We start from the raw sequence: 25,089 nt of genomic DNA, 5'->3' as shown, positions 1-25,089 counted from the left end.
AAACCTTTACCGCGTATTGTATTTGCTAAGTGACGCTCAATGTAAATACCCCTATGTGCTACACAGCTACCCCCCTGTCCTTATCATGTGGTAAGCTCCGGGGCTTCTCTCTGCTACCTACAACCACCTCCACCAACCTTCCTGTCTCCATCATCCAAGCCACATAATTGTTCTCTGCTTCATTAAAAATAAATAGTGTTTTTTTTTTTTCTTTCCTCACGCAGATACGTACCCTATATTACCAGGCACAGAAAAAAGCCGAGAGCGGTGCAGTGACTTGTTCCGCGGTGGCCTAATTGTGGGCAGATGCCGAAACAAATGATAAAATCCGTGTTTTCTGTCGTGTGGGAGCCTGTGAGACGCCTGGTGCAAATGTAAACACGGACTGTATATAGTCATTATGTGTGTTTAAAGGCCAGAGCACATGGACGAGTGTGGGAAGCGGTAAAAGGGAAGTAGCCGGTGTATTGGCAACAAACACAGCTTTATGTGTAGGCAAAGGCAGGGGTCTCCAACCTGTAGTTTAGGGGATACTAGTGGCTCTCCACCCGTTACAAGTAGCTCCCCAAATACTTTCTACATTTTCTTATAGCTAAGTCAAATTTGATTACTGTCCATTGATAAATCTTTTCTTTGAGCACCAACTGATTGCGTTATATGACAATACTGAATGCAATCTGCAAGTATTTAATCAAGAATAAACTGAATTTATATCTGTCTTTGCTTTTTCATATTTATATTTTACTGTCAAGGATGTTTTGCATAAAAGTCCCATAGTTACTCAATGATCTTCAAAGCATAAGGAGCTCACTGCCTTTTTATTTCGCAAAAGTTTCTTGTGAGGGACAAGTTGGAGATGACTGGGCTAATTTACTTTATATTCACAGGCCTTGACTGAGATGTTTGAGAAGCATGAATTCCTGAGCATGTCAAAAAAATAGGAAGTCTCTAGCCCATTCCTGTGCGGAGTTATGGATTTGTTACGAAGCAACCAGAATGCTCACTCCAACCACTAGGGGGCAGCTTAAATTTTAAAAAGGAAAGCATTACACACATGTCCAGCAGAGGGCACTGACATAATAAGAGATCAGGATATAAACAGCATATTATAGCCATGTGGTAAATGGTCCGTCTGCCCGGCTGTGGCTGTGCCTACAATAGTAACTTCAACTTTATTCCATCGATTGTGGAGTGAATGAATAATGAGTTTACGTAGCACTTTGAGAAACATGTGACACAGGCTAAGTGTAAGATGTTGTTATTTATGAGGCCACAGTCTTTTACAATATATGCGGCCCACGACCCACTGTGGGGGCTGAATTTCGGCTCTCGACCCAAACAAGATCAAAACCCCTGTTCTAATGAATGTGAAGTGCATTATTTGGGATTCAAAGCAAGCGATGTACGTTTATCAAGAGCATTGTGTCCTTTTTGTCTTTTAATTGTTATTTTGTGAAGCACTTTGTGACTTCTCCTGTCTGTGAATTATGCTGTTACAGAATCTGTCCTTAACTTCCATACCAGTCGTCTCTTGGCGTGATGCTGTCACACTGGAGCCTTACTGGCAACTGAGTAGTTGTTAGAGAATTGAGAGAATCAGTATGTAAGTTAAGGAAAAATTCAGTCCTCTAAAAACTACTCCAGTAAGGCTCAAGTGAGAGAGTATTACGCCAAGAGTGGACTGGTATGTAAGTAAAAGACAAATTCTCCTACAACGATGGAGTTATTGATAAGGAATGCCAACAAGAGATGTGTCCTTGGCTGTGCAGGGGGAGAGAAACATTTATTGCAGGTGCTATATAGTAAATAAACTTTACCTAATAACTTTTTGTACAGCAAAGGGATTAAACATTGACTGAGTAAATAAATGAAACATACCTTTTCACAGTCTTCTGAGGTGGAGCTTTCAGTTTGTCAAACTCATCCTTCTCTGCGTAGATTACGACATTATCTATAAAGGACGACATACACATTACACGGTCAAACACTGTTGATTTGAAGATGCATTTTAAAGTCCTAGCATAGCATTTGGGCTATGTTGCAGCATGTAATGACCAGAACTGGATGGACTTGCTTGTTGTAGTGAATTTGCCCTCACATCATGGACACTGATGGGGGTAGACAACGAAATGACGGAATCCCTAAGTGGAACAAATTTAATGTGCGCGCCTGGTGTGTGTGTTTAAGCTCCTGCGAATGTGTTTTTCATCTTAAAGCCTTATTAAGCTGCTGTCTACATGACTGACAAGCAGCTCCGGTATAGCTCCAAGCAATGGGCGCCGCTCCCACCTCCACACATACCGCTTATTCACACACTCAGATGTGGACAGAGCAGCCATATTATTAGCAGCCAAATTATACTCAAGTAAGTGTAACGTTAGTTCAGAATAATCTTATTCAGTAATATAGAGTAAATATAGCTCATTACTAATCGGCTCCGAGCACGCATTTAACGCTAGACCCAAAATAACCCGGATATTTATTGCTTTAGTCATGCCCCCCACTTTATCATATTATATTGTTAAGTCAACCACCTAATTGTACACTATATAATGTGCCTGCGACCGCAAATGCAGCCGAAGTGCGTGTGTGAACCTGTGGGTCTTTCGGTCTCCGCCACATGTGAGCGGTTAGTCAGAGCGTCAGTCTGGAAGTGAAATTGGACAGAGCATCTTTGTGAAAGCAAATGGCGCCTAAAGCAATGTATGGCGCGCACATACCGCCCTGATGTGTTCATAGGAATGCAGCTCGTTCAGTGTCAGGGATTGAAATTGACAAGGCGTAAATGCATCGGGAATAGAGTTTGGTCACAACAATGATGGAGGGATTTTTCAAGCTGTAAATTGTAATGTGAAAAACATTTACCGGAGTATGTGTTGCACACTATAAAGCATCTGTAAGGCATTGATAATTCTTGACTTAAAAGCATTCCTCACTTGTTGTTTAGATCCTATAAGACGACTCATCCAAACTCTCTTTCCATAAATTGAACTAACTTAGAATCAGGATATAAAATTCTCTTATCAGATACATACCAGGAGAAGTATTTTGCATTATCCACTTTTGAGTAATCATATTTAACTTGGCTTCTTCTTCCACTACGTAAGCACTGTGATTAGTATTTCCTGTATATCATTACAGAACATGAAAGTGTCCTTGGCATTTTTATATTCCTTAAACCATCATTGGACCAGTTCTGCACTCAACAGTGTTTACTACTGTGCCACTTATTTGTTAGCATGCCATTAGCTAAAAATCAAAGCTTGTCTTTTCCATTTAAGACAGAAAATTACCACAACTGCCAGCAAAGGGCAGTCCTACCAAACATCCAGATGCAAACCAACATAGTCTTTGACTTCTTTCCATACACAAAAAACATACTCTAGAATAGTCCTAAAATATAAAATGGGTTTATTCAACTTCAAATGTATTACACTGTATAGTATTACAAGGTGCTCGTCATATATTGAATATCGAGAAAAAGTTAATTTATTTCTGTAATTTAACCAACAATGTGAAACTAATATACTGTATGATAGACTCATTACATGCAAAGTGACATAGATCAAGAGAAGGAGTGCCCAAAGTGGGGCCCACGGGCCAAATTTGGCCCGCCGAAAACATTCTGTTGGCCCGCCAGAGAGTGACCTACTTTTGCGCTGTGGTTAAAACTCTCTTCCATTCATTCTCAATGGTAAATATGGATGCAGTACACCTTTTGACCACCAGCGTCGAATTGGCGGCGCTGTTTCACTCCTTTTGGAAACACTGTTGTGGCGTCTCTGTTTTTATTAATCACAGTGTTGTAGCATCATCTTTCAGTTTTCCAACTTTTATTGCAAAGGTTAGTAAAAACATCGACAAAAGTATATGTTAAAAAATGACTTAGAAAAGAATTGATGCTGAACTGATACTTTCAAAATAATCTAATGTGGCCATTTTTTTTGAGTTAACGAATGAGGTAAAGTTACTGTAGGTGCTGTAGATGCAGGTGTTTTTTTTTGTTTTTTTACATTTTGCACTAAATTGCTGCAATTGTTGATTTTGTTCTACTAAAACTAGGAATGTTATTTGCATAGATAGAATCAAATGCAAATGTAATTTGCAGTTATATGTGTTTCGTGCTTGACATCGCAGTGTTTGGCCCGCGACTCACAGGCGCTTTTTCATTTTGGCCCTCGGAGACAAAAAGTTTGGACACCCCTGATCAAAAGATTTTTACTTTGGGGTTTTTACAAGCTGTGAGCCATAATAATCAAAATGATAACAAATAAAGGCTACATATCTCACTTTGCATGTAATGAGTCTATATCATATATTAGTTTCACAGTTTAAGTTGAATAACAGAAGTAAATGCACTTTTTCATGATGTTCTAGTTATATGACAAGCACCTGTATATATGCTGGGCAAATGTATTTGAATGAATGTGTGAGTAATGACTAATCTTAATCAGCCAAAGAGATGGCATGTGTTACTATGACAACACATACAGTATCCATGTAGGTGCTTATAAACAATTAACAGATGATTAGGAAAGCTTTGTAAACATTTTATCAACCATGAAGTCAGTATTTACCAATGCTTGACAAATGCCTAATATAATTTTAAAAATGTAGCACATTCTGTAACGGATTGGTTAGCTGAGCTCTCCTGGCTCTTTACTCGGATAGTGTGGGTATTAATCATGTTTTTATGGTAAATACGCACAAGGACCAAGGACAAAGTTTTCCACAAAAAAAAAGTTAATTCTCTCGCAACTCAAAACAGTCACAATGAATGAATTATTTTGTGAGGGTGTCTTTTAAGTTTTTATGTATTTACTATACTTGGCAATTTTCTTCCTGTGAATCTGGAAGTCATAAGTACAATACTAAAATAAACAGTTGAACATGTGTTGCAAAGACACACCATATGGTTTGAAAAGAATAGAGAATGTGGATAATTAATGTTTACCCATTCATCTGTTTTATGTAGCCTTTTCCCCCAATCATTAGGCCTGTCAGTGTCCGTAATGCCTGTTTGTGCTTATTCTGTAACATTAGCGCAGCGCATTACAATGGAAGTCATTACAACTGCAAAACAATGCGCAATTATTTCCCCACCAACCACTTCTGTAGAGTCAAATATGCGTAGTATGTCTTTTTGAATCATGTATAAATGTGTAAAAAAAAACATGAACCCGCAGCTTTGCGCGTAAACACACAGACTGTTTCCACTGTTAGAGATACAGTAGGTAATTATGCAGCTTAGTGCCTTTTGCAATTTGGTGTAAAAGTGTGTGAATGACAAAAACAGGATGCAGCTAAGGATCTGAAACACTGTAAGGGCTAATTAACTACATCATGTGCAGAGGGTCTCACCGGGAACGTCCTTCTTGTCTTCCTGTTTGTTCGTCTGCGCCTCCACCGTCTTCACCACTTGTCCGGAGCAACAGGCTGCACAAGGACACACAGGGTAACATTACCGTAACACAATTAACCCTGGGAGCTAAATGCTGAGTTTGCATGTCCGCTACTCTCTCACTTCCTACCACCACTTAATACCTGGCTAAACTGGTGCCTCTTAATTGCTAAAGTGATGTCTCTGTCTATACCAGGGTCTAAATCAAAACGACAAAGAGCTTTGAAAACTCTTAAGTCTAAGTTGAATGAATTTAGCCTCTTTTAAAAGGGACAATACGGGGTTTAAAAATGTTAAAATGAAGTATTTTCCTCCCCTAAATGTTTCAACAATGTCCTAATGTGTAAAAAGAGCTCAGACCTGGTTACCACAACTGCCTCTAAAATCCTGCACTCAAAAAGGTGTTAATTCGGGTCCGAAGTGCCGTCATGCACGAGCCTAATATAGAAGGTGCAGTTACACGTATGACCTGAGGTGGAAGTAGTGAGTATAAAGTGGCTAACTTGCATCTAGCCCCTTTAAGTAATACAATTTTGACCTGAATGCTTGCAGAATGTGGTCAACGCACGGCACATGTGGACTGCCTTTAGAGAGATACTTGGAAAGAGTAGGATTAGGTTATAGGTTGGAGAGGCATGGAAAGCTGTCGTAATTTTTAATACCTGTGACAGGAAGACTTTTCTTCAAAATATTTGTGTAATCAAACAGTGGTTTGAACAAAGATAATTATAGTCGATCTCATCTAGATATTGGTAATATGGGGTGGAGGTTATAATCAATTTAGAAAATACGATATGATCTTTAAAAGTGTAATTGTGTTTGTAGAAGATGATTTCAAATCAATTTAGACTAAATAAAGCTCTGAGATAAACAACAGTCTTCAAACATCAGTTTTTAACTAACCTTGAAATACTATAAATGTCATTCCCTCATCTTTCAAGGTTTCTAAACTAACTTTGACAACATGAAGAGGTTTGCCATACAGATGCAGCAGTTTGTGGCCCTTTAAGACAGAGTTGACATTTCTTACCGTGTCCGTTTGGTTTGGCCTTCAGGATGTAGAACATGATGATGAGGACGATCGCGATGGCCATGATGAAGATGGTTGACATGGCGATAATCAGCGCTGTGGCCAAGTGCCCCTGAGCTGTGGGTTCTGGAACAAAACACCATTCATATTCTTAAACCATAGAAAAGCTCAGGATGTGCGGGCACTACAGCAGATGGTACTAGCAGATACGCAGCACTAGATAGGGCTTGTTTATATGAATTTTTGTGGTTACCTTTATGTCGAGGGGGGAAGACTGTGGTGCTGCCTGGATCAGGAGGAGGGGGCGCTGGCGATTTGTTTCTGCCTGTAAATTGACAGAATTTTACATTCAATTAGATGGTTATGCCTATTAACTGTGACTTTTTCGATAACTACAATAGCAAAGCATTGGTAAACAAAGAACTCCAGATCATTTGTTAATCACTTATATGCATAAACGTAACTGATGGGATCCTGAATATATATATAATATGTTTAGACCAACCCCATTTCCTCATCTTTGTTTAATGTAGTAGTTAATTACTATAAAATTTTACCCGATCCTTTAGTGTGGATACAATCATCTGAAAACCATGTGTCCACCACAGTGATACAATGGCACATACCCATAAAAAAAAAAACAATATATGTCACTATTGAGGCCAGTATAGAAATGTATTCATGGAGAGGAATTTGCATCGGAACCAAAGTAAGCTTTGTCAATAACTTTTGCAATTGTATCAATTACTGAGATAGAGAAATGGTTCATTAGACAGTATCCCTGAACTAGGAGCTTACCACGGAGGTTTTGGCAGCTCTATTGGTGGATAATGCCTTAAAGGAACAGGCCACCGTTTTTCCATACTGACATATGTTCTTACCCGAGCTTAGACGAGTTGATGCGTAACTGTCTGGTCTTTGTGCGTGCGCTCAGTCACGCAAATATGTTGTTAGCATTCAGCCCACTTCCACTATCTTCACTTTACTGCGTGGATGTCAAAGTGCTATGGTGTTCCTCACAATATACTGTAGTACCTCCTTTTATCGGCTTAGAATATCGGCATGTTTAATTTTGTGTGACTATACTTGGATCATGTAACTACTCACGTAACCGTATTCAAATAGGCGAAGCGTGGAAGAGCTTGGTCGCTTCTAACTTTACCCCCGTTTGGGTCCACAGAGGAACGGAGGAGAGGCTAAATGTTAACAACATCTTTGGTCTTTTTGTGTGACTGAGCTCATGCGTACAGACCAGACAGTTACGCATCAACTCGTCTAAGCTCAGGTAAGAACATATCTCAGTATGGAAAAACGGTGGCCTGTTCCTTTAATTGAGGTTTAGGCTCTTCAAACGCATCCAACTTAAAAACACGAGTCTGCGGATTTTACCCACCGCCCCAAACACATTTTGTTACGGTTTATATCACAGTATTTAAAATAGTAAATTCAAATGGGCACAGTTAGCTCTAATTGTGGCTATTTATGCTTGAGCCACCCATGGTCACAATTGTGCAGTTTGGGGATTGGCACATCTCTCCAGACTGTTTGCTGCAGGAGCATGCATTCACAGTGAGTGGAAAGTTTGCTTTGGCTTCACATTTTGTTGACTTTCACTCACCAGACAATGTAACTGGCATCATTTAGGGCCCACTAACATTTCACAAACTCAATTATCTGTGACCAATAAACAAAAAAAACCCAGCATGTCCCCAAAAAACTCATGAGAATTGTAGATACTTTCCAAAACCGATCTTAATCTTTGTCCTGCTTCTGAAGGGTTTTGCAATCTGAGTACCTCATTCTGTGTGAAAAAACAAAATGCAGCTCTGACTTTGCACATCATTTCACACTGTCCCAGCACAAACTTGGGGTCGCCTTGAACCAACGGTTTACAATTCCGGTCTTGCAGTCATCCCTGCTGCTTCCCCCTTTTGTCTCCATGTCATCACACACACACTGATATGCCCCGTGGCTGCAGACTTTAACAAGTGGGGTGTGTGTTTACACTTTGGGGATCAGGATATGGGCCTGAACTGGATTCTTGTTTAGCGTCTTGCGGTTTAATCTCTTAATCATGACCCGGGGGCCGAAAACACGCTGCGAAATGATAATTCTGCGGGGCAATGTGGGAGAAAAAAAAAAAAAAAAAAAAACGGGTCCAAACGATCGCGGCGAGGAGCGCGATTACACTGGGAGTGATTTTCCTTACACAAAATCAAAGCATTTTTCAGGGTCGATGTGAAAAGCTGTTTACTCGCAGTTGAGTGCAAAAACGCTTTGAAATCTACAGGAAGCGGCGTCCGACAATCTCCCCCCCCCCCATCTCTATGGCGGATAATTATCGTTTGTATTAAGCGCATGGGTGTGCGATAGGAGCGAGGCCAAATGACAAAAATTTATCAAGATGTGACAGCTCTAAAAACAGTAATTCCTGCAAAGCCCCCTCACATCTGCCTGCCAAAAAGGAGCATGGATGCAGGCACTAACACGCTAATCACCTCTTTCTCATACCCACTGCAGTTTTAATTATTGCGCACACTGAGCGCCGCAGAAGCCGGGGTAATTTACAGATTACGTGGCGAGTGTCGGCCTGTCTTACGCCCTTAAAAAGCAGAACACCCAGCTTCTACTCATACTTTCTATATTTCTGACACAAATACATATCTCAAGTCTACCCTGTGGATTTGTGTGTGTTGGAAACTAAAAAGTACCCCGTGGCACAGATTAGAAAACAAACTAATGTCTTGGCAACCAGGTTAACAAACAAGGGCTTATGATCTGTGCCAAGTAGTTTAAGTGTTAATTGTCGTTGCTTGACAGGGCAGCAACATTTCGGGGGGGGAAAACAATAAAAATTATAATTAGATTTCTCTTTAACCTGTTACTTGCTGATCAGAAGGCTAGCGTTAGGGTTATAGGTATTGGGTCAGGATTATGATTAGGGTTAGGAACGGCAAATGTGATGTAAGCTGTGTCAGGGTTAGGGTTAGGGAATCACATTGGCATATACAGTGGGAGGAAAAAGTAAGTACAGCGTTTGGAATTTGAATGAAATTGGTCATAAAATGTGGTCATAACATGTAAACATTCACAGGAGAGCGTGGAATAAGTAAGGTAGTAATTCAGGCAGAAATGTGAGAAATTCCAAACGGTGAACTCACTTTTTCTTCCCACTGTAAGCTGTAAACTCTCCTGTTACTACACTTTGCAGAAAGTAATTAACCCGAAACCAAACCCTAAGATGGCAGGTGACATGCTTGTGCATATTTAAAAATGTTCATAATTCCTGGAGCATTACATTTGGGCGAAGACTCAAATATAAACTCCTAACTAATATAGGAATCCCATGCATTTATTTGGTAAACTATAGGATTCAAAGGTAATGAATACAGCCAATAAGAGCCAATAGAGTCAGGAGTTTTCTTTTATGTTATTGCTGTCTTGTTGATCTGCTAATGTCACTAAGAATTGCGATTTCGATTTGATATAAATTCTGCTGCTCTATTGTTTGGGTTGTTAAAAATGGCAGAAAAGAAGAAAATGATGCTGTAGGATTTTGAGATATGGGTCTAGCAGCAGCACCACCATTTTACTTTACAATTTGTGATTTTGGTCGTTCGCCTTCAAATTTGTTTTGGATAAATTAATATGAAATTGTTCTGTAAGTGTAATTTTTGTGCCAATCCGCAACCCACATAAATGGAGTGGGTCAAGAGCGGCGAAAAAAAAGAAAGAAAAGAAAAATCAATTCCGTTTTTTTGCATCTGGACCCAATTACCAATGAACTACGGTTGTCATGTTGTAGCTTTATCGTTTATAAAGTGCATTCTTAGCCAGTGTTATCCAATCACTCATTTCCAAGGCCCGCTAGAAACAATTAGAGCTGTGTTGAAAAGCTCGACTTTGTTGGTACACACATGAAGTTATGGATCTAAACTTCACACCCCCGGTCTCTGCAGGCCTGGACTGCTTTTTGGAGGTTTTCATCTTTCAAAACACACTCATTAAATATGGCACAATAACAGCAGTGCTCATATCCGGGACGCTGGAGTTACACTTGAGGGCGCTTCTGGCAAAACATGAGTCCATAAAACTAATCTCAGTGCTCCGTGTGTATCAGTGACAGTCACAATCAATACGCAAATGATGTTGACAAGTTTATTTCAGGCCGATGTGTTTTTGGTAGTTTGAAACAACCAGGAATATGGAGAGATGATGAAAATGTGCTGCAATGTGAGAAAATTCAAACTGTATTTCATCATTTATGCCGTGTTGCACTCGAAAAGGCACTTAGCTGCTTTAGCTTAGCTTTGAAATGCATATTTCATAAACTGGAGATGTTGGAAATTCTCCAAGTGAATTAACAAGAATTAATGGGAATTAAAGGGAATATATGGGAATTCATCACTTAACTCACACCTGAACCAAGCACATTTTCTCCAGTTAAGCTTTACCCAAATCTAAAAGCTTGAAAAAGCATCAAAATGGCAACGAAAACAGGGATGAAAATGTGACAAAAAGTGTCAATAAACGTGGCAAAAAAGCAAAAAATATGCAAAAAATGTGACAAAAAAGTGGCAAAAAAGGATCAGTTTTGTTGGTCTTGGCTTTTAAATGAGGCATTACACTGTTGCTCTGCAGTCAAGAAGCTTTTAGATTTGGGTAAAGCTGAACTGGAGAAGATGTTCTCGGTTAAGGCGGGGGGTAGGAAGGTTGCTTCTTTACCGTTTTAAACTGAAGCATATCTGAAGATACGACAGGGGCGACAGTGGTGCAGGTGATAGAGCAGGGTGTCTCGTGATTGGAAGGTTGTGGGTTTGAATCCCAGCTCCTGCAAATGCACACTGTCGTTGTGTCATTGGGCAAGACACTTCACCCTACTTGCCTCCAGTGTCTGCGTACATTGGTGTATGAATGAGAGTGTGAATGGGTGACTGGTTCCTTTCTGTAAAGCTCTTTGGGCCTGATAAAGGTGGAAAAGAGCTATGCAAGTTGAGTCCATTTACATGTATATTCAGTGTGTGCAGTATTACAATATTATGTTGTTTTAAAAGTCAATAATTTCGGTCTGTTCTGTGTAATGCAGCCCACTCCTCGTACAGTATTGGTCACTGTCTGTCATGATTTCAGTTAGAAACAACCACAGTGTAACAAAGTCATTATATTAAACTTTACCATTTGTCCCACCAGTTAGGAGAAAGAGAGCAGAATGTAGGTTTAGTTGTGTTATGTTTTGACGTAACGATAAGGGCCTGACACTTGTATGGGACACTGAAATGCATGTTTTATGCTTCAAAAACATAGTAAATGAGTAGCTAATAGTTCACCAATTACCCATTTGCAACCCTAGCGATTGGTCAGGGTTTTTCCAAGCCCAAAGTTTCCAGGGTAGGCTTCAAATATGAACTCCCCATTCCCACAAAAGATGCTAAAAGTGCAAGAACTTGTGGTCAAATGGTGTAAACGGGCCTCATAGTTTAAGTACTTACTTTTTTCTACGGGAATTTTCAACAAATTGAATATAATGTACATAAAAGGATTTGAAATACCCTCTATGAAAGATGAAAAACTAACAGCGTGTCCTGTAAATGTTGGACCTTCAATTACTGCCATAAACTTGAAGCATGTTCTGAAGTACAGCTGTTTCCTTTGATTCGGGGGGATATAAGCTTTTCATTGAGGGAAGCTTGAGCGTTCAAACACAGAACTGAATGTATGCAGATAAACAACAACAACAAAAAAGGGAGAATTTGCGAGAGGATTTACAAGCAAAGTTAAAAAGACAAGAGATAAGAAGAGAGGAGAAGTTGTTGCTCTTACACTCTTTGGTGTTGGCTGGTGCGTTTTGGCAGGAGTGGCACACCATCCCGTACAGGTTTCTGGGCCTATTCTCCAGCATGTAATACCTAGACAGAAATAAAGTATATTGTTTAATGCCACAAACACAACACATACATCCATTTATAGTTGCATAAATTAGCAGCCATTCCATTAAACAGGAAAGGGAGACAAATTGTTAATATTTTGAAGTAAATTGGAACAACGGGCAACTTTAGAGCAAACAATAATACAGCAAATCATGCAGCATGTAACATGAATTCATGGGGTAAAAATGGAGCAATGTCATGATTTTCAGATCACTTGTACTTTTTCAATGCTTTTTAAAGCCCCGCAGCAAGAAGCCAGAACTAAAATGCTGAAGTAAAATAGTCAAAACTGAACATCCCGGCGTTACACATAAATTGTAAATCTACCAGAAACTGAAAACACAACATGAACAGTAGATGCTCTCTATCTGCAGAGACCAAAGACTTGATGATATGGGGTGAAAAGTTTGACTCTATATAATTACTGGCCCAAAGGCACACAGCAGAGCGTGGTACAGCTTTTGCCTTCAGTCAGGTATCTCAAAGAGCAGCAGGGAGTGGCAGGAGTCAGGTCTCTAAATGGTTTTAAGTGGTTTTAAATCATTTTGAAAGCTGAGAAGAATAAATGTGGGCAATATGATGAGGGTTATAGCGATGTGTGGCGCTACAGCAACATGTTGGAGCTAATCTAGAGGTAGATAATTAAATGAAGAATTGTATTTTTTTTTTAGGTTTTTTTGGCCCGTATAGGCTCAGGTTGGGGTGAGACATTCAAACCCACGACACAAGACAACCATTAACATGAGCCAAGAGAGGTTTAATTGTAGTTTGTGCTTTGTTTGTTAGCCCCATTCATTCTTGGTCCTGTTACTGTAAATATGCTTTGACGCCGGCCGCAAGAACAGCATGTCATGTCGAGAAAAACAACAAACGCAAGCATTTGCAATAACCACTAATCAAAAACAAACAATATGAGGTCAAAATTAAAGACAAAAAGCCTCTCTCTACCCGGGGGTTCTTCCCAAAGATCCTACCAATTTACGCAACTTCCTCTCATTCAGTAATAGAAACATCAATCTTATATAACCAGTCACACATTTGCATCTGACAGAGAAGAAATGAAAGGGCAAAACGAAAGAAAGGAAGCCATGCATTATGGGAAGGTGTGACGGAGATGGGACAGGACAGGGAGATCTGGGAACAGTTTGGTGTTCACTGTTGACTCCATGTTGTGGTCGTAGTATGGAAGCAGAGGATTAACTGCCTTTTCAGCACAAAAGGACAAAGGCTTTGCGTTAAATTGGAGAACAGGGTGGTCCAGATCTACGCAGGCTGGCAATGTTTAATAAAATTAGGTTTGCAGATTTGAAAAACATTACATTATTGAGTATAATTCACTTGTTGAAAGGTAAATAGTTGCCAGTGATCTTGAAAGGCCAGTGTGTTGTTCCCCAGCTTTTGAAATCCGCAGTTTGTCAATATACATTTTTATTTAAACTCTATTAAACATTTATAATAAACAAGAAGGCATTTTTCAGACATTCACAAAAGGCAATACGTATTTCTAGTTTCCGAATTTACTCCCTATGTATATTCTATAGAGCTGAGACAATACACAGTTTTGTGTTATAACTTAATGGAATCATACATAGTAATGAGGCTGGAGTGCTCCGCTGCCTACTTTTAAAGTGATAGTCTGCAAGTTTGAATTTTTTGCTAATTTAATAGATTGCATATAATTGAGCACCTGGGTATGAAATTTGACCAAACGTAAGTAATATTAAATTCTAATTCCATAAGTCTCTTCCTTTGCTGACTGTAGCAACTAATCAAAATCCCCAGGCTATCACTTTGACCAATGAGACGACAGGCTTTCCTGCGAACCAGCCTGTCAGGTCCAATCAGGAGGGGAAGGGGAGGGAGCTGGATCGTTTACTTTTGAAAGTTTGTTCTCCTCATTTTGCAACCTGGGTGTGGCATTCTGGTCCAATCAGGAGGTAAACTTGATTGTTTACTTTCATGTTTCACTCTCACTTTGTAGTCTTGCGGACGATCACTTTTCAAAATAGTATTTTACCAAATGTCAGATTAACAACACCAGAAACTGGACTCGCAATCTCAACTACGGTCATGATTATACGGACTTTTAACCGTTTGGTCTACAGCCTCCTGTGGCAGTAAACACTTGGCTTTGGAAATGTTTTTTTACAAGGTCTATCCTGTCCATAGTCATAGACCATATTAGTAACAGCTATAGATATACAGTATATGTAAATAAAAAATAAAACTGAATCTGAAAGCAAGATTACTCAATATGAGGAAAACTGTGTGTGTGTGTTTTTGTTGCCATATCAATACAAATTGTACAGGCCAATATTGAGTGTATTGGGATAGTAATGTCCCAAACCATACAGAATGGATCCATGTATCAGTATTTAAGTTTAATCTTTGTGTGTGCAGTTGTGTGCCCCGTTTCATGGCGCAAGTGCATTTGATTATCATGTACTTCAGAATGTATCTTACCCGGGCAGACAGGGCCCACACTCTGCGTCGCTCTCCGGGGTCCCTGCTATGAGCACAGTCGCTCTGTAGAGGGCGTCGCAGTCCTTGTGGCGTCTGCAGATCTCGTACTTTCCTTTGGAGTATTTCCCCTGAGGACACGGCACACATGTGAAGTCGTCATCCTTCACACCGTAGCCACACGTCTGCAACGCACACCCAGAACAGAAGCACATCAACCCCATGAGCCAGCATAACAGGCACCGATAATCACTATTAAATAAACTGACTAATAGTTTGAAGCATATGCCACACAAGAGGACATATGGTCTCATGCCCTCAGCAAATATGGCGTTACCGTTCAGAAGAAAACACTTGATTGGTAACAGAGGTACATGTGCCGTGAAAGCCTGTTAGTGTTTAAAATGGCCGACAGATCGTTTTGTTGACCGTGTTGTTCCCGGGGGAAAATTTCCCCCAGTTTTTGACCCTTCCCTTTAACCATCTCTGTAGAGAAGCGTGTCGGGAGCAACTGCGCAGTGACTGGCGACTAGGGCTGGGTACAAGTTTGCGATCGGAAAAAAAGGTTCAGGTACCACTGGTATCGAAATAATGAAAATATCAAAAGCAGGTAAAGAATAGAAAATCTTTATATTTCCTAGTTTTGATGCTGTTGGTTATCAAAATTTAAAAGGAAAAAAAAAAGTGAAGCACAAGTTGGAAAAAAGAAATGTTGGAAAACACTGGGAATATTAGGGCCAAAATTGGGAAAAATAAATAAATAAGGGAAAAAATAAGAGAACATTTTTTTAACGGTACCTAGCCCTACTGGTGACCCATCTCCAGATCTGGAGCAAGGATTTTGGTCAGGAGCAGAGGCAGGGTTATATTTACTTAAATACATGTCCTTGAGTAACATTTTGAAGCAATTGCCCTTCTAAGAGTAATATTATTATGGTATTCTTACTTGACAAGAAATAAATATTACTCGTCCCGCTGTAATACCTACCTATCTACTATAATGTTTTTTGTCTATTCTTTGGAGTCACTTAATACTCAAGCATTTTCATCAATTACTTGTACTTGATTGTTTCATTATTTGTATGACTTGTACTTGAATCAAATGATCTTATAGTAGATTCAGTAAATAATAGTTTAATAAATATCTTGGTGGATTTGCCAACTGTGCATATTTTGGAACAAGAATAAAAGAGATCATGGAAACTCTTCAAAGAAAGGTCATTGAATCAAACCCGGGACCGTCTTGCTGTGAGGTGAGAGCGCTAGTCGTTCAAGCCCAATCATTTTGCATCGCAAGCATTGATCTTTCCTCTTTGCCACATGTAAGCCTTTCGCAGCGGAGGCACGACGCCCTTGCACACGCACACATGTAGTACATACAAAAATGCACTTTCATCTCGCATTTCCCTCCTACTTTCATCTGTCTATTAAAACAAGCCTTCGCTACAGTCGAAGCAGCTCAAGGCTACGGTGCGCCGGTTCCCAAAGAAATCTAATATTCTTCTGCAAGTTTCACTCCGATTGTTTTGATATAAAAATGGCCTTAGCTTTCGGGGAGATCTTGTCACTTTGGGTTAAACTTATCTTTGGATCTTGCATATACGGATAAGGCCGTATCATGGGCTGTGTTTATGCTCGTTCACAGAGAGCAGACATAAAGGATACAATGTTTCTTATAAAAGGAGAATAGCAATGCAACAGTTGTTAAATATTACTGATTATGAGCCCTAATCACATCAGGGTATCCAGCCTTTCATGTTTTTTTTAGTGTACAATTTTGCCTATAGGCTTCATGTGATTGGATTCCATTATTAAGGGTTGGAGTAAGGTTTGGATTGGTCTTCGTCTGGCTGAGATTTACATGTACTTTTTTGCAAGCAAAGCCTCTGACAATTACGCTGAATAGTAGGTTTAACATGTGTAAAAGTGCAGCATTGGGCATTATTTTACTAATTTCGTTTAATTTTAGCCTTGTTTTGGTCCTAATTTAGCATCTTGTTTTGTCAAAGTCTGAAAAAAAAAAAGATTAATGGACGCTTTGTTCCTTTGTTTGTGCGTAATGCTCATGTGTATTTAACATTTACTGACTACCAGGAGAACACAAAGCCAGCTGTTGCCACAATCTGGACCCAACATGGCCCTGTCTCTGTCACAATGCGCCGTGTCATGATCTGTGTGTGGGGGGGCACAGGCTCCAACAACTTCAAAAAACAGCACGGTCCCCCTGTAGTTATCTCATGATTAAAGTGATAACTCATTCACTCAGTCAAAGACACACTTGCCAGGGAAAACCTCAGAACCACGCGAATTACAAACCAGGCAGACGCGGCGGAGAAAGTGCAAAAGGGCCGCTCTCGTCCCATTGATAAATCGGCTTTCATCACGTCTGCGTGGCTCAAAAACAGGTTTGCTCGAAAGAAACACTGAACCTACATTGTAGAAATTTAGGAGATGATTCAGGTTGCTAAGTAAAATTGAATTTGACACATCAGACTACCTATAACAGAACATACTGCAGTTATGAGAACGTTAACCATACCTATGACATCTATAAATCGTCTGACAATCCGCCACAAAGTCGGATCTGAACGTATATAAAAATAATCAAACCAATCAAAAAAGGTGGAGCCGCATGACCTTAAAGTAACTTCTCCGTAATCTGGGTCTGCATCTCTCTCAGTCCTATCTCACTCTGTCCGTTAAAGATGCAAGAATGTTTTCACTTGTCTAGAACAACATAAACTCTAACGATGGGGTATAATAACTCATTTTGGTGCGTGTCTGAGTGGGGCGGGCGTGGCACCCCAGGGTGTCCACTGAAGCGTTGCTGTTTTCTTTGGCTGACGGCAGACAGACTGACTGTGACTACTGCTGCGGTGCCCTGTAATGCATACCTTCACATCTAAGTCAATGAGCGCCATAAAGCAGAAGAAATTGTGCATTGGGATTTAGACACGCTTCACTCTGCCGCAATGCGCATTCTCCGTGGGTGGTCTAGGGATGTGGTCAAAAGTTGTTTACAAGTAAGTCTTCAGGGGCATTGAGTGATTAAAGCATATTGTTGATGAGAAATGAAAACAACATAAATAAAAAGACATTTCGATTAACTACAAGTACTTGCAGAATAGACCCCTGGCAAGACACACGTCAATTTGCGCAGTGGTAAAGATATAGCGGACAAATGTGGATCCTTCGGTTCTGGGATTAATGAAGCAGGCCTGCACAACATATTAAGTAAGTGATTTATTTGTCATTGTACAACCGTACAACGAAATTGTGTTCAGGTGTTAGTCCTGAGCCGCTGCGACTGAGCCATCTAACCCCACAAAAACTGCTGTACCAAGAAAGTGGGAGGTTGCTGCTTATATGTCGCCACAACGTGATTTTTTTCTTTCATTATTGTAGTTAATATGAGGTGTCAAAATAACCCTGTCAGAAGCCACAATGTATCGCAAAATTTCTGAATTTGATGTATTTTTGATTGAAAACAGCATGATTCAGTAAAATTAAGCCAAATGTCAAAACATAGTATCCAAAATAACATCATTAAACTAGATTTGAAATGTTTTGCACCTTTAATCTTATAAACGCAAATTACATTTTACTCAAGGGCCGACTTGTTGGTTGAGTGATTTTGGGGCCACAACCTGAAAAGTTTGGGGACCCCGTTCTATCTGACTGAGATTTCCTTTAAAATACATGCATACCCTAACCCAAAAATAGTTAAATAAATCAATTGTAGCTGTGATAAACAGCTACAAGTGTGATCAGTGCACTGCACAGGTAAACTGATTCTCACATTTTCTGCTGAGTGCATTACTTATCATACATATAATAGGATTTAATGAAGTTGCATGTCTCTGTGCCTCACCATATGTGGCTCCTGTCCCGGCTGGCACTGTGGACACGCTTGGCAGCTGTTGCTCGTTTGGTTGAAGAACTCATATTCTCCACAGCTGGAGTACTCCGCGCTCGCGATCATACAGCACACCTGGAGAAGGAGGGATGGTGGTCAGATGGTGCGGGCAGGACACGGTAAATGAGGCGAAACGCAATAGGTTTCTAAAGGGCAGTTGTTGTCAAAGTTATAGCAAGGTAGTGATTTATCGTTTAAAATTGTTCACATTTTAGGATGTTGTCCAGCTTTAATAAACAGAAGTACCATAATAGATGAGTCATAGATGTACTGTAGTCAATTGCAATAATATCAAGTAACTGTGGTAGTTTACAGTTAATCGGTGCTTTGTGTTTTGCATTACATGTGCCTCATCATTAATCACTGTAATAAAAAACAGTCAGTGTTCTAACTCTACCAAACGGATGGAGCACTAAAACTACTTGCAGACCACAATAATAGGAACAAAAATGAGTGCAAGGCTAACGAGCTCCATCTTTTTACCCTCCACTGTGTTCAATATCCCACTGATCTTTATTCTTTCAAACTTGCCATAAAAGCTTGAACAGTATTAGTAAGTGGCTAAATTCTCTTTAGCCAAGTCATAAACAGGACGATGTGGTAAATTTAAGTTTAATTATGATTATGAAGTTTAATGATGATTGGTCAAGAAACTAGTTGCAATTATAGAAGTACAAAAGACAGTAGTTTAAGTTACAGGGCTGTTCTGTTAGAAAATATTAACCAGGTTGTTTTGCACGTGGAAACATTTGGAAACATTGTGGCACATTTAAGGTTCTTGCTCACCAAGAGAATGTTTCCTTTATCTTTGCCCCTCCTCTAACCACCAAACTACCCCCTTTGTCTGCAGGTAAAAACCCAACAACAACAACAACAACACTTATACAAAATAAATAAAGGCTAAAAATCATGACATTTAATTGTTGAAATTATTCCTGAGCATTGTGCTCTTTTTTCCTCACATGTCCCGAGTGAAATTCCCAGACTGTGTGGACCTGTATGTTCTCCCTGCATCAGAGAGGGTTTACTCCAGATACTCCTTCATCATCCCAAAACATGCACATTAGGCTCATCTAGCGAGGTACATCAGTCCTGACCATAGTTCAAGATTTGGCGGTTGTCCTTTGTGGCAGCACTGCGTTCACACGCTGCTTCTGGCAGGTTGCCGCATTGAAAAATAAGTCAAGGGGACACATTTCCACATGGGAACAATAAAGTACATATAAAAGGAGTTTAGACAATACTGATACTTGTGACTAGACACATGTGCACACAATGGTTTGGTAAACTGATTCAAGTGTGGGACCTAATGTGTATATTTTTGCGTACAGCTCATGTGTCGGCGTGCATGAACACATGGTGACTGATGAGGAGAAAGCAGAAGAAGGGGGGTGAGGAGAATGGGAAAGCTGCCAATAAGGTTTCAACATCACAACAAGCACAGGATCTTGAGATTCTCAACTAGATTATACACATATCTGCTGTATTGTAAAAAAAATAATAATAATAATAATAAAAAAAGAGTCACAGGTTGACTAATTGTTACAAGAGCAGCCGAGTTATGCAAGCTGTTGGCACTTAATAGCTAAAGTCTGGACCGTCTTGTGCCAAAAGCAGATAAATGTGGCTTAAAGCACATTATGGAACTAATAAACATTTCAGGGGTAGATAAAAGTAACAGTATGGTAGGTCCTTTTGACCGCACTGATAAGGTTAATAATGGTTTGCAGTTCTATGAGCAGTAAATGTGTAGTAGTAGAAGAAGCAGGAGCTGTAATTGCCGTAGAATTAGCTGTTGCGATAAGAAGGAACAATAGCAGCAGCATTGGTCATTAGTGAAAACAGTAATAACCCTAGTCAAAGGTAGAGTAGTAGTTGTACTTGTAACCGTAGTACCTGTAATAGCAGTAGTCGTAGTAATGGTACTCGGGACAGTATACGTACCAATAAAGAAGACAAGAAGACAGACTTTTTCCGCCCCCTCCTCTCTGACATGTTGCCGTCTTCTTCCTTTGAACACACACAAACAAAGGCTTATTCATGCATTCGTTTGCCCTGAAAATTATTTCCACTTAAACCTTTCCAACAATTTAAAAATTGCGCAACACCCCAGTCGCGGATGTTGGTGCATTCCTGCCAACAGAAGTGCTGCGGCTCAGAGCGTGTGTGGCCCTGATGGGTTCACTGTCCCGTTAACATCACGTCATCCACAATAAAGCTGTAATAGGCAGCGGGGCGGACTGAAGAGCTGGCTCATACCTGTGCAATCACCGCTGGCTAACCTCTGCCTCAATGATGTGAGCAGATAGCACCTAATAACATTTAATTATAATGTCTTTGTTACAGCCGCCTGACGGAGCGCTCACATTGGTCCGGCCAAACTAGATGTCATTCTGTCGGAGATGAAACGTAGCTACATACTTTTACTTTGAGCAGAGTATATTACTTTAGGAGTAGTGACAAAGCTAGTAGTACAGGTAGAAGTCACAATAGCGGTAGTAACAGCAGTGGTATTAGGGCTGCACATACGAACATATCACCACATTATCTCAATCATAGGTGATGCAATATCCATATTGCAAGAAGCCACGATATATCTGAGTTTTACACATCTTTCTTCATGTTAGGGCTGCAAGATTTACCGATATCATATTGCAATTGAGGTTTTGACGACTGCAATAAACTGACCTCAAGAGGCTGAAGGTTTTTATTTTCTTCTGTCTCTGGTATTTGAGTGATTGAGTGAATTGTCGAGCCTTGCGATCTTAGGTTCAGCTGCAACAGATAAAATGTCAGAGTTTCCGTAAAGCAGATCCTAAAGTGTTTAGATCGCGGACTTATGTTCGTCACGTGGCTGTCCCCCAGAGGTACTCTGAATGTCGAGGAAAAGTGGAAACTGAACTCCAGAAGAGGACGCTGTCCACATGAAACCAAATATTTTTGGGAAGTGGATTATTGTGTGTTGTTCTCATGTGGGCAATTTCAGAAGAATATTTGGTTTGACAGACTAAAACCTGACACCGCTCACTCATTATTTTTGCATTTAAATGTATCAAATATAAAATTTGAATTGCAATATTTATCCGTTTTGTTGTCAAAGTTCATGTTTCATGATTTTCCAAACAATGTCCATTTTAGCCTTGTTTGGCAATAATTTTGTATTTTGAAGTGTTGTTTTAAGTTTTGACACAATCAAGCTACATTACATGTGTTGTTTTTTCATGTCATGCAGCCCTAGAAGTTCAATGAGGAGATTCTTAGTTATAGTAAATCATCATAAAAGTTGCAGCAACAGTATGGCAGTAGTAGCGGTAGTACAAGTAGCCTACCATACTAGTAGATTCACTCATACTAGTCAGAGAAGTGGCAGTTCACAGTTATACAAGTACAATATTGCAATATTACTGTTTTAGGATTGCAGCAGTGACTGAAGGAATAGTAAGTAGACAATAGTAACAAAGCAGTCGTCAGTGTCCTGGTACAGAGTAGAGGTTGTAGTTGTAGGAAGCGATAGGTAAAAGAGTAAATCTCAAATTTTGTCTTTTCCTCAACAATAATACAATAACTTGAGATTTACTTATTCCACCACTGCACACTACAATTTTTTCTCACTCTCCTGGATAAGTGTTATTCATACACTATAGCTACAATGTTTAGCGAAATCTTACTAACCAAGAACTGTGTTACCTACAGTTTGTTCAGGTGAAATGTGTTTCTGCCCTGTCATGCACTCTTTTATTGTGTCAGACAGGCATCTATTTTTTCCCCACAAAACAACTTTAACATTTTCATCACAACAGTGGCTTATCGGCGGTTGTCGGGTTACACACTCATAAAGACATACTGCAGTTTGTTTGCTTTCGCAACCATTTAAGATTCTTCACCGTCTTGGTCCTAAATAGCTTAACAACTTTGGCAAGACATTTGAAAGGGTGTAAAGCCGTAAACCCTTGGCAGCGGAGGCAGGCGTGTGTCAAAGATGCGTTGTTATACGCTTTGCAAAAGGTAAGAGATGTAATAGTTCTTGAATGTCCATCTAATTTGAACACTGAGCGAGTGCAGCCACATGTAAATGAGTGTATCTGCAAAGAGCTTGAGCAGGCCGCTTGAGCTGTGATTGTGTTTACCTTGACCAAAGAGAGAGAGCGCGCCCGGAGTGTAAATAATGCCGTCATTGTAATTGAAAGGAAAAACAATGGGTTAGCTCCTCGTTCCAAACAGGATACGTTTGTAGCGTCAGTACTAACCAACGTAATTAAACAGGCCAGAAAAATATGCAGTTTAGTTTAGATAAAGACCTTGTTTAGCCTAAGTTAAGTACTATCGCTCCTGTAGAGGCCTGATTTGGACATAGTTTGGACCTAATTCAGCTTTTTAACCCGTTTATTCCTTATTTAGACCCAGTTTAAATCATCTGACGGTTGTTGTAATACAATTTCTTTCAGTCAAGGTTAAAAAAAATTGGTGGTGAACATTTAGCTATAGCTGCATTGGAAAACAAGCTGATCTGAACACACATTCTAATGGTTGCGAGTTATTTACCTTTTTTTTTTATTGTTTTTGCCCCACTGCTGTATATATATATATATATATATATATATATATATATATATATATATATATATATATATATATATATATATATATATACTGCTACCATTTCCACTAAAACTTGTTGGTTGGGGCCTCGGTTTGCATGCCGTGAACAAATACAAACCACTTTTCATACTTGTCTAATGGCCTCCCTTTGACTGAACTATACTTTACTCACACTACTGTGTTTGGAGTTTGAAATCATGGACAAACCCCAAACATTGAGGGCTCCAAACCGGCCCCTCACATCAGCACACACTGTGGTTTGTAAACACATAAACATATACACACCTGCAATTATTATCATCTTTCAAAACTGTACATTTCTGAAAAGAGCAGGTAAAATATTACTCTTAACCCCCATTTTAACAGAGTGCATTTTCTTAGCCAACTGTCCAGTATAACGCCTGATTTGAAGACCTACACTGATGTATTTTTCCTCATGTTTCCATGCATTGTTGCCACGTTGTCGTCACTTTTTCATTACTTTTTCATCCCTTTTTTTTGGCTTTGTTGTCGCAATTTTGGTAGTTTTTTTCATCCTCCTTTACATCTTCTTTTCATAGCTGTTTTGGCGCTTTTTTTTTTTCAGGAAGCTTCTAGATTTGAGTAATGCCTGGATACCTGAATAATAACTGGAGAAAATATGATTCTGTAGGTGGGGGTTAAGAGGTTGAGGAAAAAAATAATCCAGGATGCAAACGTTTTACTGACAGGACAAACAATAGGCGGGGTGGAGCACTGCCTTTAGCCCCTTTGCTCCTGACAGGTCACCCTGAGGGAGGCACATGCACCTTATTCTGCCCACTTTTGCAACATTTCGGCACAGTCCGGAAAAGTGTGAAGTCCGTTCACCAAGTGGAGAACGAGGGGAAAAGTTTGCCACTAAAATATAATTGATTTGTGTAAAATGTTAATCCTAAACTCATTTCTAACTTTGTATTTCTACATCCCAATTATTCAAATGTTAACAACTAACCTTTACAACAATCTTTTTCTACAAATGTCTGCTTTAATACATTGAAGGGGGAAATAGAACAATTATTCCACCACCACTAATACAAAAATCAATATAGGGCCTTTTTGTTAATTTAAGATTAGTGCAGTCAGTGTCTGATTTTATTACACTGAAAACCCTCCTATTGTTCAAAGCCTTTCCATATGTCATGTTTAAGGCTTATCCCCAAGTAAAGTTCGATTCACTTTTTTTCAGAGGCACAAGACATTCATTGATAAAGAAAGCTGTGATAATGACTTAATAGTCTTAACCTTAGAGCAAATCCTCTGGTTTTGAAATAAGACTGTGCTCAGCATTGACTGATAGCCCCCGAGGACAGAAACCTTTAATTGCCCACATTACAGCTAAACTTTCAGTCTTAAATCTCCAATTGCGGGCATATCAAAGCACATATGTACGCTATGAGGACAGGAAGAAACTGCTGCCATGATTTCAGCTATTATCAGAGGTGAAAATCTGTCTGTCTCCTGATCTCACTCGTCCATGGAGTGTTTCTGGCGGGACCTCGGTGAATCGCCTCAACCCCCTCAAGGCTCAATCCCGTTTAAGTGTCGCTTTCACACAAGAGATTTAACAGGAAAACACTGATCCATCCAGTTAGAAGGCAAAGTCTGTTCAGTTTGGTCATTTGAGTGGTGGCGGCTACCACTTCCCACAGCTTGAAGTCGCCATGGGGCAGATTGATAATAGAATCCTGGCTCCTACTCTGTGACTACATGGCCCGTTCAACAATCGCTCAGTCAT

At 39.8% G+C, this 25,089-nt stretch overlaps 2 protein-coding genes across 2 annotated transcripts in view; one reads left to right on the top strand and one right to left on the bottom strand.

Annotated features, from left to right (window-relative positions):
• The window catches only part of ccdc138 (coiled-coil domain containing 138), a gene marked incomplete at both ends in the record, with an annotated part of 23,708 nt that extends 23,260 nt beyond the window's left edge, over window positions 1-448 (top strand). The window contains one exon of the mRNA XM_079563639.1: window positions 415-448. Coding sequence (XP_079419765.1) covers window positions 415-448 — 34 coding nt within the window. The remainder of the gene's footprint in view (window positions 1-414) is intronic.
• A 1,110-nt stretch (window positions 449-1,558) lies between these two features.
• The window catches only part of edar (ectodysplasin A receptor), a gene marked incomplete at its 3' end in the record, with an annotated part of 33,931 nt that continues 10,400 nt past the window's right edge, over window positions 1,559-25,089 (bottom strand). Inside the window, exons 2-10 of the mRNA XM_079563638.1 lie at window positions 20,679-20,744; window positions 18,690-18,809; window positions 14,822-15,003; window positions 12,252-12,337; window positions 6,685-6,756; window positions 6,432-6,557; window positions 5,362-5,436; window positions 1,879-1,951; window positions 1,559-1,568 (exon numbers count right to left, since the gene is read on the bottom strand). Coding sequence (XP_079419764.1) covers window positions 1,559-1,568; window positions 1,879-1,951; window positions 5,362-5,436; window positions 6,432-6,557; window positions 6,685-6,756; window positions 12,252-12,337; window positions 14,822-15,003; window positions 18,690-18,809; window positions 20,679-20,729 — 795 coding nt within the window. The 5' untranslated portion in view covers window positions 20,730-20,744. The remainder of the gene's footprint in view (window positions 1,569-1,878; window positions 1,952-5,361; window positions 5,437-6,431; window positions 6,558-6,684; window positions 6,757-12,251; window positions 12,338-14,821; window positions 15,004-18,689; window positions 18,810-20,678; window positions 20,745-25,089) is intronic.

The sequence above is a fragment of the Gobius niger genome (genome assembly GCF_951799975.1).
Source record: "Gobius niger genome assembly, chromosome: 9".
Taxonomy (NCBI): Eukaryota; Metazoa; Chordata; class Actinopteri; order Gobiiformes; family Gobiidae; genus Gobius; species Gobius niger.
This window is presented reverse-complemented; position numbering and strand designations above follow the sequence as displayed.